The sequence below is a fragment of the Nerophis lumbriciformis genome, linkage group LG15 (assembly GCF_033978685.3).
Source record: "Nerophis lumbriciformis linkage group LG15, RoL_Nlum_v2.1, whole genome shotgun sequence".
NCBI lineage: Eukaryota > Metazoa > Chordata > Actinopteri > Syngnathiformes > Syngnathidae > Nerophis > Nerophis lumbriciformis.
Window position 1 is genome coordinate 16,507,501 of NC_084562.2, and position 21,057 is coordinate 16,528,557.

At 40.6% G+C, this 21,057-nt stretch overlaps 1 protein-coding gene across 1 annotated transcript in view; it reads right to left on the minus strand.

Moving 5' to 3' along the window:
- Positions 1-1,596: 1,596 nt before the first annotated feature.
- Positions 1,597-21,057, minus strand: part of prmt3 (protein arginine methyltransferase 3) — a 132,552-nt gene continuing 113,091 nt past the window's right edge. The window contains exon 16 of the mRNA XM_061975362.2: positions 1,597-1,812. Coding sequence (XP_061831346.1) covers positions 1,703-1,812 — 110 coding nt within the window. The 3' untranslated portion in view covers positions 1,597-1,702. The remainder of the gene's footprint in view (positions 1,813-21,057) is intronic.

The window sequence follows — 21,057 nt, forward strand, 5'->3', positions numbered from 1 at the left end:
CTATTCCCACTCTGAAGTAAAGGACAACTTGACTTGATTCAAAATCACACTAAAGCAAATAATGACATGTTATATGATTATTTAAATTCATAGGCTGGTCACTTTATATTGAAATTGTTGGCACTTTATTGTGAAAATCTAATTTTAGATTATTGTAGAAAAAACAATTTTAAAAAGATAATTAAATATATATTTTGGGGGCTCAGCAAGATATGACCATTTTGATCTTATAGCAGCAAAAACGGTCAGTGTTGTTCTTTTCATGTTTACCGTTTGGCTCACTGACCAGAGTTGTGTATTTAATATTCCTTTATATTCATTAAAAAAAAAATTAATAAGTAAATTAAATTGCAAACTATTATTATATGTAAGTCAAATGTAATGACATTTGAATCCAACAGATGACCTTTATGAAACAATAACACAGTATCAGTGCCAATACAGGTAGTGAGTGTGCCGTACACTCACTGAGGTGTCATTTACCTATCACTACTAGTAAGCATCATGTCAATACTTACATTGCCTAAAAAGCAGGCAAATCCTGTTTGCCACTGACATTTTGTACACGGCGCCAGGCAAAAGTTTTTGGACATTGCTCAAGTCTTACAATGGATATTTTTTGAGACTTCATTTTGGAATAAGTGCCACAAAAAAGTAAAATTGCAGACCACAATTGAGAACTTCATTATGCATGGGGAATGAGAAAATAAATTTGGTTTAATTTGTTCAATTCCAATTTCTAACATTTGTCATATAACATAAATGTACCTTTATTCAGTTCAATAGAGTAATTCAAATTTTAATTTTTATTTTAAAGCATATTCTATTTGTTTTTGGCCTAAATTATTTTTTAAATTTAGTGCATTATTATTATTATTATTATTAGGTGTATAAGATGTAAAAAAAATAAATAAATAAAATAATGCGGTTTAATTTTGAAAAATACATTTGCACCACATTTACTACACTGAATTATTGACATTTTTTGTGGTTAAAAAAAAATCATGGCTTATTCACATTTTTACACAAGTTCCATTAGGGCCAAAATGGGACATGATACTTATACAGAATATATTAGTATACATTACGGGTGCTCCAAAAAAATCGATTCACATTCTTGTTTATTCCGATTTTAAGCAAGTCATAATTTTCAAAAATCAACTTCAAGAATTAAATTATTTTTTTAAATCAGTTTTAAAAAAAAGATGTGTTTACGTCATCAACCAAAACAAGTTTTTTTTTATTTTATTTTTTTTACAGATTTTCATAAGGTTTTACTACAATTATTATACCAAATGATACATAGTGAAAATCAGCTTGAATCGAAAATTGTACTGAATTGATTCTGAATCGAATGGTCACTCCAAGAATCGGAATCAGCTCAAATCTTGAGGTGCTTGAAGAATTCCCACCTCTATTTAGTATATATACTTATGAAGCATGTGTGAATAATGCAGGGACACAACAGACCATATATGATGCCAATAATCATATGTATAATATGTATTACAGTACAGTATTTATGTTATTTTCTACTATGTTATGTTTCTCATTCACGCTTGCATTCATTAACTGTACAATATGACACACAAGAACCATATTTAGATTTTTTTTTATTACAAGTAAGGGAAATACTTGGTGGACACAAAGTTAAAAGGGTACTGGATTTAAAAAATAAAAACACAATTGTTGTTGCATGACATTACTGAAGGCTGTAGGTCAGCTTCCTGTCTCGGAGATCAAAGGTGACCAACAGTGAGCGAGGATCCTTTTTGTTTTTACGCACTGTAATCTTTCCTCGAAGCTCCTCCCCTACGAAGTATAGAGCACATACAGTATTAGTACACTTACATATTTTCAAATGGGATGCAACATTAGGTGTTACAAAAAAACACAAACGATCACGATCAGTAGAAAAAAACAATACAAATATACGGACACAGATGACTGTAATATTGATTTTACAATGGAATTTATAATATTGACTGCAGATTTTGGAACAAAATAATAAAAAATGCTCCAAAGAGGGTTAGTGGATCAGGTAAAATATGAACTATTGCGGATGATGAATGATCTCAGCCCTGCAGCAGCGTATCCAAGCTCAACTCTGCAGTGTAAGAAGAAATCCACTGATGCTCACAGGAATGATGATGTGTGTGAAAAGTAAACATGGTTTAATGTATGTTAATAAGCACCACTATAATATATATATATATATATATATATATATATATATATATATATATATATATATATATATATATACATATATACATATATATATGTTTATGTATGTATGTATACATATATATATATATATATACATACATACATATATACATACATACACATATATATATTTATATATATATATATATATCTACATACATACACACACACATATATATATTTATAAATATATATATACATACACAAGTTTATATATATATATATTTATATATATGCACATACATGTATATACACACATATATATATATATACATACATATAAACATACACATATACATATATACATACATACAGTATATATTTGTGTGTGTCTATATATATATATATACACACACACACACACATATACATACATAAGCATACACATACATATATACCTCTGTGTGTGTGTATATATATATATATATATATATATATACACACACATACATACATATATACACATATATATATATACATACACATATAAACATACACATATACATATATATATATATGTGTATCTATATATATATACACACACACAATATATATATATATATATATATATATATATACACACACACACACACACAGTATAATATATGTATATATATTTACATATATATATACACACACAGTATAATATATATATATATATATATATATATATATATATATATATATACACACACACACACAGTATACACACACACGGGGTATAATAAATATATCCATCCATCCATTTTCTACCGCTTGTCCCTTTTGGGGTCGCGGGGGGTCGCTGGAGCCTATCTCAGCTGCATTCGGGCGGTAGGCGGGGTACATATATATATATATATATATATATATATATATATATATATATATATATATATATATATATATATATATATATGTACATATATAATATATATATATAAGCAATCCTCATGCTACGCTACGTTACACGCTTTCCGTGGCTGGAGGTTACAAGAGGACATGGAGGCAGAAAGTGCTGAGCGCGGCGCTTTCTCCCGCAAAGCGTTCGCCATCATTTCTCTCACGTCCCAGCCGTTGCCATGCCAACCCTACTGTTACACTGCCGCTGCTGGCGCCGCACTCTGGGACTGTCACTCCACTGCAGAGAGGGGCGACGACGCTCTGCAGCAGAGTTTTGTGTATCGCCGGCCAGAGGAAGCAGGGAAGTGAAACCGACAAGAGCGTTTCCGTTAAAGCGGAGGAAGATTGCAGAGGGGGGAAGGATGTATGGCGAGGAGCGCAAGAACATCGGGCAGATGAATAGATTTTTGTCTTCAGGTCTTCTCTTGTAGTAATAGTAGTATCAGAATCAGAATCAGAAATACTTTATTAATCCTCGAGGAGAAATTAACATTTTCAGCACAATCCCATTCAAGAGCAGACAAACATTACAGGGAGACCGAACAGGATCGCTGACGGGTCTGCCAACTTCCGGCGACCCTTACAAAAAAGGTGAGAAACAGGTAAACTTTGGGAGGGGGAAAAAAAAAAAGGACTGAGGCCAAGGGAAAAAAACCTCATGGCCATAGCACACATAAGCATGTGTGTAAGAGTGAAACATCAAACATCACAAAGGAAATTGAAGACATTAAAAGAGCAGAGCTGATGCAACCAGCCATTTCTAAGTACAGCTAAAAAATACAATAAAAAAACGAAAAAATAAAAAAAAATTCACTGTGGTGTTCAACGCCATCGTCTGCTGGGGTGGGGGGAGCATGGCCAGAGACAGGAGCAGACCCAACAAAGCAACCAAGAGAGCTGACTCCAGTCTAGTAGTAAGAGTGTGTGTGTGTACCATACTTGCCAACCCTCCTGATTTTTCCGGGAAACACCCGAATTTCAGTGCCCCTCCCGAAAATCTCCCGGGGCAACCATTCTCCCGAATTTCTCCCGATTTTGACCCGGACAACAATATTGAGGGCGTGCCATGATGGCACTGCCTTTAGCGTCCTCTACAACCTGTCGATGCGTCCACTTTTTCTCGATACAAACAGGTGCTGGCCCAGGCAGGTGTTGTATGCGGCTTCTACAGACACACACACAAGTGACTGCAAGGCATACTTGGTCAATAGCCATACAGGTCACACTGAGGGTGGCCGTATAAACAACTTTAACACTGTTACAAATATGCGCCACACTGTGAACCCACACCAAATAAGAATGACAAACACATTTCGAGAGAACATCCGCACCGTAACACAACATAAACATAACAGAACAAATACCCAGAATCCTTTGCAGCCCTAACTCTTCCGGGCTACAATATACACCCCCGCTACCACCAAAGCCCGCCGCCCCAACTCCGCCCACCTCAACCCCCCCCCATCTCCTGAATTCGGAGGTCTCAAGGTTGGCAAGTATGGTGTGTTGTTTGCTGTGTGGTGTTGCCTCTTCCTATTTGATATCAAGTTAATTCTAGTGTGGTGCCGCTTGTTTCCTTCTTAAGTAAAAAGTTACTTCCTGCATTGAACTTCTGACACCGTCCTTGTCCGTGTTTCTGATAAGAACACAAATGGCTTCAAATCCTCTATCAGTCATCCATGGTACTTTAAAAAGGTACTTCCAGTATTCAAGTAAGAAAAGTCCGTATTGACCGAGGAGGTCGTTGTGGCTTGTGCAGCCCTTTGAGACATTTGTGATTAAGGGCTATATAAGTCAACTTTCATTGATTGATACTATTATTTACACAGAGGCGACAATTCTCTGGTCTCAAGCCTCCTCAATAAACCATTCCGCTGACCAAACAGGTACCGAAAAGAGCTGGCGTCTTGGCTGAATGAGCAGGTATCGGACACCTCGGTCTCTTTGGACGTATCCTCGCTCATCCATGCGGACTGGACACTGGCTGAGAGTTAGTGTGCGGCCGAGGGTGGAGTCGGCTCTCTTGATTGCTTTGTTGGGTCTGCTCCTGTCTCTGGCCATGCTCCTCCCACCCCAGCAGACTGCTCTTTTAATGTCCTTTCATGTTTCCCTCTTACACACGTTTGTATGTGCTATGAATATGAAGTTTTTTTTCTTCCCCCCCCCCCCCCAGCATTTACCTGTTTTTCACATTTTTTGTAAGGGGCGCCGGAAGTTGGCAGACCCGTCAGCGATCCTGTTCTGTCTCCCTGTAATATTTGTCTGATCTTGAATGGGAATATTAATTTCCCCTCGGGATTATTAAAGTATTGATGGCTGCAGGATTAGGTCTCTGCTTTTTGCAGATGATGTGGTCCTGATGGCTTCATCTGGCCAGGATCTTCAGCTCTCACTGGATCGGTTCGCAGCAGAGTGTGAAGCGACTGGGAAGAGAGTCAGCACCTCCAAGTCCGAGTCCATGGTTCTCGCCCGGAAAAGGGTGGAGTGCCATCTCCGGGTTGGGGAGGAGATCTTGCCCCAAGTAGAGGAGTTCAAGTACCTCGGAGTCTTGTTCACGAGTGAGGGAAGAGTGGATCGTGAGATCGACAGGCGGATCGGTGCGGCGTCTTCAGTAATGCGGACGCTGTATTGATCCGTTGAGGTGAAGAAGGAGCTGAGCCGGAAGGCAAAGCTCTCAATTTACCGGTCAATCTACATTCCCATCCTCACCTATGGTCATGAGCTTTGGGTTATGACCGAAAGGACAAGATCACGGGTACAAGCAGCCGAAATGAGTTTCCTCCGCCGGGTGGCAGGTCTTTCCCTTAGATTTAAGGGAAAGATGCCACCCAAACGCCTCCCTAGGGAGGTGTTTCGAGCACATCCGACCGGTAGGAGGCCACGGGGAAGACCCAGGACACGTTGGGAAGACTATGTCTCCCGGCTGGCCTGGGAACGCCTTGGGATCCTCCGGGAGGAGCTGGACCAAGTGGCTGGGGAGATGGAAGTCTGGGCTTCCCTGCTTAGGCTGCTGCCCCCGTGACCCGACCCCGGGATAAGCGGAAAAAGATGGATTGATGGATTATTAAAGTATTTCTGATTCTGATTCTGATATAATTGTATGACGGAAAATGAGAAAACGTGGTTTTTGGACACCGATGACGATCAAGTGACGTTTTCAGTTTCAACTCAGTTCCAACTTCTTTGGCCTGTGCAGTTCAGAGAATTGAAGGTTTGGCTAAATCCAATCCAATCCACTTTATATGTATAGCACATTTAAACAAGAAAAATGTTTCCAAAGTGCTGCACAACAATATTAAAACCAATATTCAAATATTATCCTTGGCCCCAACAATGACTGAATAAAAACAACAACAAAAATAAATATAAAATATAAAAATAAATATGATTAAAAACGATTTTAAAGGGTAAAGCCAATCAAAACAATACATAAAAATCCAAATTTAAAAACACAGGACCACACAACTCACGTTGTGTTAAAATCCAGAGAATAAAAGTGGGTCTTAAGACATACTTGCCAACCCTCCCGATTTTCCCGGAAGTCTCCGGAATTTCAGTGCCCCTCCCAAAAATCTCCCGGGGCAACCATTCTCCCGATTTCCACAAGGACAACAATATTGGGGGCGTGCCTTAAAGACACTGCCTTTTAACGTCCTCTCTCACCTGAAACCTTCACCCCTTAACAGCCGCATGTTGTTCAGGCATCCGCTTTTCCTCCATTTAAAGGGGAACATTATCACCAGACCTATGTAAGCGTCAATATATACCTTGATGTTGCAGAAAAAAGACCATATATTTTTTAACCGATTTCCGAACTCTAAATGGGTGAATTTTGGCGAATTAAACGCCTTTCTAATATTCGCTCTCGTGACGTCGCATCGGGAAGCAATCCGCCATTTTCTCAAACACCGAGTCAAATCAGCTCTGTTATTTTCAGTTTTTTCGACTGTTTTCCGTACCTTGGAGACATCATGCCTCGTCGGTGTGTTGTCGGAGGGTGTAACAACACGAACAGGGACGGATTCAAGTTGCACCAGTGGCCCGAAGATGCGAAAGTGGCAAGAAATTGGACGTTTGTTCCGCACACTTTACCGACGAAAGCTATGCTACGACAGAGATGGCAAGAATGTGTGGATATCCTGCGACACTCAAAGCAGATGCATTTCCAACGATAAAGTCAAAGAAATCTGCCGCCAGACCCCCATTGAATCTGCCGGAGTGTGTGAGCAATTCAGGGACAAAAGACCTCGGTAGCACGGCAAGCAATGGCGGCAGTTTGTTCCCGCAGACGAGCGAGCTAAACCCCCCTGGATGTCTTGGCTCACACCGTCCCGAAGATGATCAAGAGAAGAACATCGACCCGAGCTTCCCTGGCCTGCTGACATGAGGGTATGTCTACAGAATATATTAATTGATGAAAATTGGGCTGTCTGCACTCTCAAAGTGCATGTTGTTGCCAAATGTATTTCATATGCTGTAAACCTAGTTCATAGTTGTTAGTTTCCTTTAATGCCAAACAAACACATACCAATCGTTGGTTAGAAGGCGATCGCCGAATTCGTCCTCGCTTTCTCCCGTGTCGCTGGCTGTCGTGTCGTTTTCGTCGGTTTCGCTTGCATACGGTTCAAACCGATATGGCTCAATAGCTTCAGTTTCTTCTTCAATTTTGTTTTCGCTACCTGCCTCCACACTACAACCATCCGTTTCAATACATGCGTAATCTGTTGAATCGCTTAAACCGCTGAAATCCGAGTCTGAATCCAAGCTAATGTCGCTATACCTTGCTGTTCTACGTGACGTCACAGGAAAATGGACGGGTGGTTAAAATCAGGCACTTTGAAGCTTTTTTTAGGGATATTGCGTGATGGGTAAAATTTTGAAAAAAACTTTGAAAAATATAATAAGCCACTGGGAACTGATTTTTAATGGTTTTAACAATTCTGAAATTGTGATAATGTTCCCCTTTAACAGCGTACCGGCTCAGTCACATAATGTAGCGTTGGAATGGTTTAACAATGGTCTTTACTCAAAGATGTCAAGAAATGCTGACACGTTGTATGATCTTTTAACTGGTTTAATGATAACGCAAGGCCTACTTGCTCAACAGCCATACACGTCACACTGACGGTGGCCGTATAAACAACTTTAACACTATTACAAATATGCGCCACACTGTGAACCCACACCGAACAAGAATGACAAACACATTTCGGGAGAACATCCGCACCGTAACACAACATAAACACATCAGAACAAATACCCAGAATCCCTTGCAGCACTAACTCTTCCGGGACGCTACAATAACATCTAAAGCTTTTGGAGCTCAGTGCTCAACACAACAAGAAGGAGACGAACCAGAAGAACGAAGAAGAGACATGGCGACGACGAAGAAGAAGAAGAAGAAGAAATACGCTTGCAAGTTCCAAAATGATTGGAAAAAAGAATTTCATTTCGAAGGGGAAGGGGTATGCTGCCTGCACCTCAACCCCCCCCAATCTCCCGAATTCGGAGGTCTCAAGGTTGGCAAGTATGTCTTAAGACGAGACTTAAAACACTCCACTGTGGGAGAAGTTCGAACATGGAGGTCAAATGAGACGGACCACTGCAGAAATGGGCATGAAAATGGTCTGAGACCAAGACCTCATAACTTGACAAGGACAACACAGTTCAAGTCCCCAAAAGTGAGTCTTGGCACAGTTAAATAGGCCAAACATCGCGGACAAAACACAATTAAAGCTCTTTCTCCGGTAAACACTAAGTAGGTGAAAGCGTGAAAGAAGGACCCTCCTCTTCAATAGCTGAGCCACACAAACACAGCGGAGCATGACAAATGATTTGCTGTTTAATTTATCACGCTGCCAGCCGAGAGGATTCGCCGGGATGTTTTGTTCCAGCCCGGTGCCCGCGTGCTCTCTCCCGCGCCGGCACCTCCCACGGAAACACAGCCTGAGAGTTAATTACTCTTGCACTCGTACCGACGCATCAAAACGGATTCGTTTTCTGCCGCGATAAATCACCGCAGACGGTGAGCGCAAACCGCCGGATGTTTACGTCTGGTCCTTACTACAGCCAATCAGCGCTGAAGGCCTTCCTCAGCCCAAACACATAAGAGGTCGCTCTCTGTCTTTCTGCGTGCGTGTAAGTCGGTTTCATCAACTTCAAGGTGACTTTCGGAAGTTCTTCTTTCTTATAGCCAGAGGATAGTTTGGTGTAGGACTATGCAAGCACTCTTGTGAATTTGAGTGTTAAAAAAAAGAAAAAAAAAAGAGTGGCGAGTGAGTGCGTGTGTTATAAAGTATACCATACACCCTATCAAGCGATCAGAGGATGCTGTTAAAAACTCAATTTCTGGTTTACGGCCCCTGGAGGAGTTTGAGGACCGTCTGGGTGTCGAGGTGGAGAGAGCACATCAATAATGCCGCTCTCTCTTTCTCACCTATACTGTTGGTGTAACTCTCTTCCTCCTGCATGCATACAGTCGTGGTCAAAAGTTGACATACACTTGTAAAGAACATAATGTCATGGCTGTCTTGAGTTTCCAATCATGTCTACAACTCTTATTTTTTGGTGATAGAGTGATTGCAGCACATACAGCAATGTTAAGATTTGGTTACATGTCCCTTGGCAAGTTTCACTGCAATAAGGCGCTTTTGGTAGCCATCCACAAGCTTCTGGTTGAATTTCTGACCACTCCTCTTGACAAAATTGGTGCAGTTCAGCTTAATTTGTTGGTTTTCTGACATGGACTTGTTTCTTCAGCATTGTCCACACGTTTAAAACATACACTGTATTTCCCAGACTATGAGCAACGTCTTTTTCCCTATGCTTTGAACCCTGCGGCTTATAAAACGGTGCGGCTAAAATATGGTGTTTTCTTCGCTAACGGTCATAATGTTTTCTTTTCAACAAAAAAGTTTTCATAAAACGCAGAGAGACACTGAAAAGATGCTATTGTTTGTACTATGACGCCATCGTTTGGACAAGTTCGCCCACTACAGCTGCTGCGGGTTGAACGTCTACAGCATGGCTGTCAAACTCTGGCCCGCGGGCCAGATTTGGCCCGCCGTGTAATTTCACTTGGCCCTTGAGGCGATATCAAATTAACACTAGAGCTGGCCCGCCGATTATATACAGCGGCGGTGCTGCGGTAACACCGCATTCACCGCTAATTCTCATACTTGCCAACCCTCCCGGGAGACTCCCAAATTTCAGTGCCCCTCCCGAAAATGGCCGCTTTTCATCCAGTTCAACGAGTGCTGGCCCAGTCACATAATTTATGCGGTTTCTGCACGCACACACACGTGAAAGCAACGCAAAGTTGATCAACAGCGATACAAGTTACACTGAGGGTGGCGCTATAAACAACTTTAACACTGTTACAAATATGCGCCACACTGTGAAACCACACCAAATAAGAATGACAAACACATTTCGGGAGAACATCCGCACCTTAACACAACATAAACACAACAGAACAAATACCCAGAACCCTTTGCAGCACTAACTCTTCCGGGACGCTACAAGGTGTGTGTGTGTGTGTGTGTGTGTGTGTGTGTGTGTGTGTGTGTGTGTGTTGGGGTGTTTGGTGGTAGCGGGGGGTGTATATTGTAGCGTCCCGGAAGAGTTAGTGCTGCAAAGGGTTCTGGGTATTTGTTCTGTTGCGTTTATGTTGTGTTACGATGCGGATGTTCTCCCGAAATGTGTTTGTCATTCTTGTTTGGTGTGGATTCACAGTGTGGCGTATATTTCTAACAGTATTAAAGTTGTTAATATCACCACCCTCAGTGTAACCTGTATCGCTGTTGATGAAGTATGCGTTGCATTCACATGTGTGTGTGCGTACAGAAGCCGCACATATTTTGCAACTGCAACTGAATGGATAAAAAGCGGACGTGACGATAGCTCATAGAGGACACTAAGAGCAGTGCCTTTAAGGCACGCCCCCAAGACTGTGGTCCGGGTGGACTACGAGATATAATGACTGATGAACACCTTCATTCGATAATGAAGGTTGCCTCAGCTCAAAGCCTGAGCCCGGACATTAATGAACTAGCATCCAAGAAAATGGTTTTCGTAAAAAAAGCACCACCTGTATGGCTATACTCGACCTTTTGAAAAAGGTCAATGACTGTATTGAAGAAGGAAAATGCGGTATTGGCATTTTTTTGGATCTATCCAAGGCCTTTGACACAATAGACTTTGAGATCTTATTGTATAAGCTATATCACTATGGTGTCAGAGGGATACCTCTCGATTGGTTCCGCTCTTACCTATACGGAAGGCAGCAATGTGTATGCGTCAATGATCACAATTCACCCTGTATGACCATAAATTATGGGGTTCCCCAGGGATCCATCTTGGGGCCTCTCCTTTTTATCCTATACATAAATGATTTTGTAAACTCCTCCGAAACTTTTCATAAAATAATTTTTGCTGACGATACAAATTTGTTTACCTCACACAGGAGCCTACACGATCTACAAGTAACTGTCAATTCAAAGCTTGTGAAAGAAGATTCCTGGTTCAAATGCAATAAGCTCTCACTTAATGTAAATAAAACAAATTTTATTCTATTTCGTTCTAATAAAAACCGGACAAATACTGAGCACTGCCATATCAACATCAATGGGCAGGAAATACACAGAGTGTACTCCACAAAATTCCCGGGGGTCATCATTGACGAATACCTCAATTTCAAATGTCACATTAGCCATCTGTTAAACAAATTATCCAAATATGTTGGCCTGTTCTTTCACCTTTGTCATTATCTTCCTCTTTATGCTCTACTCACACTATATAAAACTCTCTTTGAACCACATCTAAACTACTGTAATGTCATCTGGTGTAACACCTTCCCTACCTACCTCCACAAATTAGAAAAAAAAATTATACGGGCCCTGTCATGGTCCAAGTTTAATGCCCCCACTCGACATCTATTCCATAATTATCATCTCTTAAGACTGACAGAGTTCAATATTTATCAAAATGCTTGTTTAACCTATCAAGTCATTTACAGGCTGAATTTAAGGCTCTGTAGCTTGGTTCCTATCTACCATCCCCAGCATGCCCACAACACTCGTAACTTAGATTTGATATCAGGGAAACATCGTTTACTGGATTGTACCGCTCGAAGTGTTGTATGCAGGGGACCAAAGATTTGGAACCGGCTTAATGAGAGCCTCAAGATGCTGTATCCATTCTCCAACTTCAAAAATAAACTAAAAACGTATCTATTAACCACCTATATTTAATGCCTCATGTGGGGTAGACTACTGTTGGGTTTTGCATGGTTGAATGAATGTATGTATGTATGTATGTGTATGCTTGCTTTAGTACTATTATCTTGTGTTAATCATATAGCGTTGTTTTTTGTTTTGTTTTTTGTTGTTGTACTTGCTACCATGTTCCATCATTTCATGTATATACTATCCTCTGGACCCCCTGTCAAAAGCTTCTTCTAGCTTATTTGGGGGACCCTTTCACATACCAACATCTTTAAATGATGATATTTCACTACTATTGTATTTGTTATATGGTATTGTGAATAAATAAAACTTGAATAATATATATATATATATATGTTTCCACTGTAACATTGCACACAGTTTGAACAGTGACACTGTGTTTGAATATAGGAACATAAAACACTGACTGACTGGAGACAATGCATACTGTGGTGAAAATAAATAAGATAATGCATTCAAAAGATGGCAGGTATCTGGCTTGGGCACATCAGATTAGATCAGTGTGTTGCAAACTGAGCAGTTTAAAGTCCTGAATGGTTGGTTTATTCATTATTTAATTTTCAAATGTATTAGCCTGTGGAAAAAGTTCATGTTGATATTTACCTCAGAAGGCTGCAAATAGAAAAGAGGCATTCAATTTTTATTCAAATTGTATTTGATAACCATTTGATATTTTTTAATTATTATTATTATTATTTGAAACTCGATTTTGCATGTCACTATAAAGTTATATAAGCCTTGCTTGTTCAATATTCAATGCAAAACTTGTTTGGGTCCCTATTAAAAGGTTAATTTGTTCAACCTTGGCCCGCGGCTTTGTTCACTTTTAAATTTTGGCCCACTCTGTATTTGAGTTTGACACCCCTGGTCTACAGCATTTATTTCTGTTTAGTGCCTTGAACCGGAAGTACAAGTGCCAGTCCGTGTACTGGTCGTCCATAGCGATTTTACTTGTACGGTTCCTTCATACATCACTCAAAGCAATGTTTGAAAGTTTTACAATATAATTAAAACAATACATACTTACAAAACCGTCACGTTAAATAGTAGGGGTTTTATGCATACTTGTACGTGCTATCGTAATGTAATCAAGCTAGCGTTGTTAGCATGAGCTAATATGCTAACACATTTACAAGTGTCTGTGTTAGTATTATTAAATTGCAACGGCGTTCTTTTTGTATTGTTTCAGTTTCACAAATTCGTCAGTAAATTTCCCCAAATCGTCATCATAGACTTATTGAGTCTGTTTTGCTGATTGGAGAGCTGGCTTCTGCAGCTTGTGGGTGCATGACGATAACTTCTGTTTTGCTTAACCAGATGTTGTACTGCCGAGTTAGAGGCACCATTTGGAAACAATTAAGGTGTGTAAATAATCATTTACAAAATTTTCTGGGTAAAAAACTTATTTAACAATGTTTGTATCTGCGGGTTATAGTACAGTGCGGTTAATATATGGCAAACAATGTTTTATTCTCAAATTTAGTGGGTGTGGCTTATATACCGGTGCGCTCTACAGTCTGGAAAATACAATACACAATTGACACCTCGAGCAAAATAATTCAACGTCCAGTACGATAACTGAGCTTCAATCTACAGAAACGTTTCTAAACAAGCCCAAAAGCTGTGAAAAGCTCCAAATCCTCTTCATTATGAATAACAAGCCACATACATGCACCACGCAAAATCAAAATACGCACCATATTGGCTGAAAAAAACACTACTGGGATTGTTTTTCACAGTTGTTCAAACTATGGGTAGACTGGTGTGCGCCAGGATTCCAGAACAAAGGAAGCTATGGGAAGGGTTAAATCACCAAAAATTATTCCCAGGCGTGGCACCGCTGCTGCCCACTGCTCCCCTCACCTCCCAGGGGGTGAACAAGGGGATGGGTCAAATGCAGAGGACAAATTTCACCACACCTAGTGTGTGTGTGACAATCATTGGTACTTTAACTTTAAATTAACTTTTAACTTAATTTGGAACATCCCACAGGTGAACAGGCTAATTGGGAACAGGTGGGTGCCATGATTGGGTATAAAAGCAGCTTCCATGAAATGCTCAGTCATTCACAAACAAGGATGGGGTGAGGGTCACCAGCAAATTGTCGAACAGTTTAAGAACAACATTTATCAATGAGCTATTGCAAGGAATTTAAGGATTTCGCCATCTACGCTCTGTAATATCATCAAAAGGTTCGGAGAATCTGGAGAAGTCACTGCACGTATGCGAGGATATCATGGACCTTCGATCCCTCAGACTGTACTGCATCAACAAGCCACATCAGTGTGTCAAGGATATCACCACATGGGCTCAGGAACACTTCAAAAACCCACTGTCAGTAACTACAGTTGGTCGCTACATCTGTAAGTGCAAGTTAAAACTCTCCTATGCAAGGCGAAAACCGTTTATCAACAACACCCAGAAACGCCGTCGGCTTCGCTGGGCCTGAGCTCATCTAAGATGGACTGATACAAAGTGGAAAAGTGTTCTGTGGTCTGACGAGTCCACATTTCAAATTGTTTTTGGAAACTGTGGACGTCGTGTCCTCCGGAACAAATAGGAAAAGAACCATCTGGATTGTTATAGGTGCAAAGTTGAAAAGCCAGCATCTGTGATGGTATGGGGGTGTATTAGTGCCAAGGCATGGGTAACTTACACATCTGTGAAGGCGCCATTAATGCTGAAAGGTACATACAGGTTTTGGAGCAACATATGTTGCCATCCAAGCAACGTTACCATGGACGCCCCTGCTTATTTCAGCAAGACAATGCCAAGCCACGTGTTACATCAACGTGGCTTCATAGTAAAAGAGTGCGGGTACTAGACTGGCCTGCATGTAGTCCAGACCTGTCTCCCATTGAAAATGTGTGGCACAACGGAGACCCCGGACTGTTGAACAACTTAAGCTGTACATCAAGCAAGAATGGGAAAGAATTCCACTTGAAAAACTTAAAAAATTGGTCTTCTCAGTTCCCAAACGTTTACTGAGTGTTATTAAAAGGAAAGGCCATGTAACACAGTGGTAAAAATGCCCCTGTGCCAACATTTTTTGCAATGTGTTGCTGTTATTAAATTCTAAGTTAATGATTATTTGTAAAAAAAAACTGAAGTTTCTCAGTTCAAATGTTAAATATCTTGTCTTTGCAGTCTATTCATCCATCCATCCATCCATCTTCTTCCGCTTATCCGAGGTCGGGTCGCGGGGGCAGCAGCCTAAGCAGGGAAGCCCAGACTTCCCTCTCCCCAGCCACTTCGTCCAGCTCCTCCCGGGGGATCCCGAGGCGTTCCCAGGCCAGCCGGGAGACATAGTCTTCCCAACGTGTCCTGGGTCTTCCCCGTGGCCTCCTACCGGTCTATTCAATTGAATATAAGTTGAAAAGGATTTGCAAATCATTGTATTCTGTTTTTATTTACGAATTACACAATGTGCCAACTTCACTGGTTTTGAGTTTTGTACTTCGGAATGTGGTAAAATGCTCTCCCCTTCCCACTTTTTTTCTGGCATCCTGGCACACGTCTGTCTACCATAGTTTGAACAATGACACAGAAAGACACAGAGAAACTACCTCAGTTGCGTGTTTGCTGCCACTATGGCGTTTGTTTTGATTACGTATGGTGCCTGCCGGGATGCGTGATGTCATGTCCTGGAGCTTTTTTTAGAGGTATCCGGACTGTATTGGGGGCATTTGTGAATGTGTATTCACGTTCAGTACTCACAAGCAGAGCAAATTGACAGCTTTTGAAACACAGACTGCAGTGACTCTCCCAATTTCACGACCCTCTAATTTGTAAAATATTGCAAAAACTGGAGACACCACTACAAAGTGTAGCAAGGGCAAAACTAAGCAGGAAAAGAGGCAATACTTCAGTTTCCTCATGTGATACAGCAGTAAAAGCAGAAATGAATTTAAATAGCATATTACTACTCAGGCTCGGTAAAGTCCGTACCAATAACTGCGACAGCTGCAAATAGAATTTCAGACTTTGCCCTGCAAAAGCAAAAACCATATTCAACACTTAAGACTTCTCGGATCCACTCTGACAAGAGTTTGTATGAATGGATTTAGGTTTGTTTATCCCAGCAACATTGTGCAGTTAAAGAAGAAGAAAAGGTAGGTAAACACAATTTAACTACAACATTTAAACATTGTCTATCTTTGTACAAAATCAGACAGGATCTTTTTTTTTAACACAGCTTTACTAACATCTTTGTAGTACTTGAGTTACTGTGAACTGTGTATCCCAATCCAAACCTTTATAGACCTCTTATTCAACTCCAAGACATTCAAGCACAAGTGCATCCACAGCTCACCAGTTGACCAAATTAAATCAGTTCCGCTCCTCAAATCTTATTGCGGCATGGCACTATCCTTTTGTCATCCCTTTCTTTCACATTCAGCTGCATTTATCTGACCAATGAGAGTGCGGGGTCGGCAGTAGAGTTTGAACTGCGTCAGAGGTTTTGAAGTTCTTATCGTGGCGGCTCCTGTCGGAGCGTAACTAAAAGCCATCGGACATCGAGCGTACGTGTCCCCCACAGGTCATTTATTACAGTAGGCTCCATCAGATATCCAGTCAGTGAGTGGACAGTCAGGCCCCAGGCACCATTCATCCTCACATCACCAGACACATTCATGATTCCCATTATGATACAGTGCACACAACACTGGAACTAGCACTGGGAAAACATTACACATGTTCAACTCCAAATACAAACCCCAAAACCAGTGAAGTTGGCACGTTGTGTAAATGGTAAATAAAAACAGAATACAATGATTTGCAAATCCTTTTCGACTTATATTCAATTGAATAGACTGGAAAGACAAGATATTTAATGTTTGAACTGAGAAACTAAACTAAACGTTTGGGAACTGAGGAGACCAATTTTTGAAGCTTTTCAGGTGGAATTCTTTCCCATTCTTGCTTGATGTACAGCTTAAGTTGTTCAACAGTCCGGGGTCTCCGTTGTCGTATTTTACGCTTCATAATGCGCCGCACATTTTCAATTGGAGACAGGTCTGGACTACAGGCAGGCCAGTCTAGTACCCGCACTATTTTACTATTTTTTTACTATTTTTATGCCGATGATTGCCAGATTTATTTTCCCATGGCACAAAATAACACGGTTCAACGTCTTATTGACTGCCTGCACGACATCAAAGTCTGGCTTTCAGCTAACTTCCTGAGCTTAAATGAAGATAAAACAGAAGTTATGTTGTTCGGTCCAAGTCGCTCTCCCTCCCCCAACGTTGACCTCGGCACTCTGACCCCGTATCTCAGCGACTGTGTCACAAACCTGGGGGTAAAGTTCGACTCAGATTTTAAATTCGAAAAACAAATCAGCAGCGTCGTTCAAAAAAGCTTTTATCAATTACGCCAAATAGCGAAAGTGAAACCGCTTCTATCAGGACATGATCTCGAGAAATTAATCCACGCCTTTATCTCGACTCGTCTTGACTACTGCAATGCCCTGTATGTAGGCATTAGCCAGGCCTCCCTCGCCCGCCTGCAGCTCGTGTAGAACTCTGCTGCTCGTCTGCTAACACAGACCCGCAGACGTAAGCACATCACCCCTATATTAGCATCCCTTCACTGGCTCCCTGTGCGTTATCGAATCAATTTTAAACTCCTTTTATTTGTTCTTTAAATGTCTGAACAACCTCGCGCCAACCTATCTCTCCGACCTCCTTCAGCCTTACTGCCCCACCCGATCCTTAAGATCAGCCGATCAGCTGCTGTTGACGGTCCCTGACACAAGGCTGAAGCTTAGAGGTGACAGAGCTTTCGCCGCTGCTGCTCCCAAGCTCTGGAACGACCTACCTCTGAGTATTAGACAAGCCACCTCTCTTCCTGTTTTTAAATCTCTCTTAAAAACATACTTTTATTCCATGGCTTTTAACACTGAGTGATATCCATCCTGCAATGGCGCCACATAATACACCTGCTGTGAACCTGTTTTTATGTTTTATTTATTCTATTTTATTTATTTATTTTTTATCGTGTTTTGTTTGTGTTGTGTTGTGTTTGCTCGGTACTCGTATTATCTTTTAACCTGCCCGTTGTACAGCACTTTGGCTACCCCTGTAGTAAATTTTAAATGTGCTTTATAAATAAAGTTGATTTGATTTGATTTGATTTACTATGAAGCCCCGCTGTTGTAACATGTGGCTTGGCATTGTCTTGCTGAAATAGTCTTGTTTGCCACTTGTGCCAAAAACACGTTGCAGGCATCAAATTCCAAATTAGCTAATATTTGCAAAAAATAACAAAGTTTTCCAGTTCGAATGTTAAGTATCTTGTCTTTGCAGTCTATTCAATTGAAAAACCTCAACGGTGGAACAGGCGGAGGATGATTGCTAACCCTATGGAACGTCACAACGGCTGGGATGGCGGATGAAGGCTGCACCTGTAAAAGGTCCCCAGTCGTCTTGGACTTCATGACACTGGACCCTGACCCGGATCTGTCAAGGATCGTGTGGTGACTGTCTGTGCACCAGTCTTCCCACGTTAAACAAAGTCATGCACAGGCATCCTCCATAAAGAGATACCAAACTACTAGGAGGATCATCATACTCGCTTCGAGTGACCGCCGATGATGATTCAATTGAATATAGGTTGAAAAGAATTTGCAAATCATTGTATTCTGTTTTTATTTACGATTTACACAACTGGTTCACTGGTTTTGGGGTTTGTATGTATTGTACTGCATAGTTACAGAACATAGTTACAGGGGAAGGCTAAGGATTGATCTAAAAGGAATAATACACCGTATGGCCAAAAGAAAAGTCTCACACTAATATTTTGTTGGTGGATCTTTAGCTTTAATTCGGAGGCGCATTCGTTGAGACATTGCTCCCAAAAGCTGCTGCAATGTCACAATATTTTTTATGTCCACTTAAAGGATTCGGTTCAATCCTTTTGCAAATTACCAAAGACAAAGTATTAAAAATGTCTGTCCAATAACCGCAGTTTTTATTTTTAAAAGGCATGTTACATGTTAAAATTGTTGTGTTCTGGAGGGGCCAGGCAGCGATTAAATTGATTTCAATTCATTTGAAAGGGCAACACTGGTTTGAGATAAAAGTGTTTGGAGCTACGAGCTCAATCACAGAACTAATTCAGCTTGCAAGTTGAGGTACTACTGTACTTGACATTTAACTCTCATTTTTCATGAGTTGAACTCAAAGATCTAAAACCATGTACACAGGTCTTAGATTAAAAGGCCACTTAAAGAATGTGCAGTTTTACTGTATGGAGGTAGAGGGGATGGAGGACCAGTATCTGGTGTGACCAAATAATGCCTCATATACCATTTACTGTATGTTGACCCCAAACACACTCATTGGATGACATGTCCAGTGAGTATGCTGGCCATGCAAGTACTGGTTTCAGCGTTTGGGAAATGTGGATAGAGCCTTGGAACATGGAACATTATGACGCTGCAACATGAGGTGACGTTTGTAGATGAATAGCACCACAATAGGTGTCAGGATCTTGTCACAGTATCTCTGTGCATTCAATGTCATCAACAAAATTACAAATAGGAGCAAAAACTAAACTGTTTATATTTTAGTTGAGTGCATGATCAGTGGCATGATTGCCTAGAGTTATATTCACAAGCATTCCAAATCATCCACTGGGAAATCTACATAGACCATCATCAATGTAATGTGCCTTGACTTGTAATCCCAAATTGGAAGTTTGTGTTATGAGAGAACGTTACAACGTTGTGTTTACGATGATAAAGGAAGAGAATGTGTGTGTGTGTCAGTCAAGCTTTTATGATTTAGCCGCATGGTTCTATAAATGTGGCAACTTGGGAGCCATTTCATTTAGCATGTTTAAAATCTGGTTCATCTGTTCTCATTTGTGAAATGCAAACTGTCTTCCAAGCGATCTCGGGAAAATCATAAATTTTTCAGGCTCCGGTTAGGTTGGGCTGGAGGATTTAGGAAAAAAATTAATCACGATAATTTTGACTCAAATTGAAATCCAGATTAAAACAAATATTTATTAATTTGAAATCATGAGTATTTATTGTACCACCAAAACTCAATTTAAAATATGATTTAAAAGAACAGTGGATATAAACTAGTAACTAAACAAAAACAAGTAAAATATAAGCAACAACAATAAATTAAAATAACAATAGCAATATAATAAAACAATGAAACTCAGTTGTTACGTTTGCATTTTTATAAGTTTAATTTTTTACCATTTAAACTTATTTTACTACCTTAAAGCGTGTGCTTTTGGTGTCATAAATACATCCATCCATCCATTTTCTACCGCTTGTCCCCCTTGGGGTCGCAGGGGGTGCTGGAGCCTATCTCAGCTGCATTCGGGCGGAAGGCGGTGTACACCCTGGACAAGTCGCCACCTCATCACAGGGCCAACACAGATAGACAGACAACATTCACACTCACATTCACACACTAGGGCCAATTTAGTGTTGCCAATCAACCTATCCCCAGGTGCATGTCTTTGGAGGTGGGAGGAAGCCGGAGTACCCGGAGGGAACCCACACAGTCACGGGGAGAACATGCAAACTCCACACAGAAATATCCCGAGACCGGGATTGAACTCACGACTACTCAGGACCTTCGTATTGTGAGGCACATGCACTAACCCGTGTGCCACCGAATGCAAAATTCTCACATTTATTGGTGCAATACAATTTTGACCAATATTTTAAGTCAAA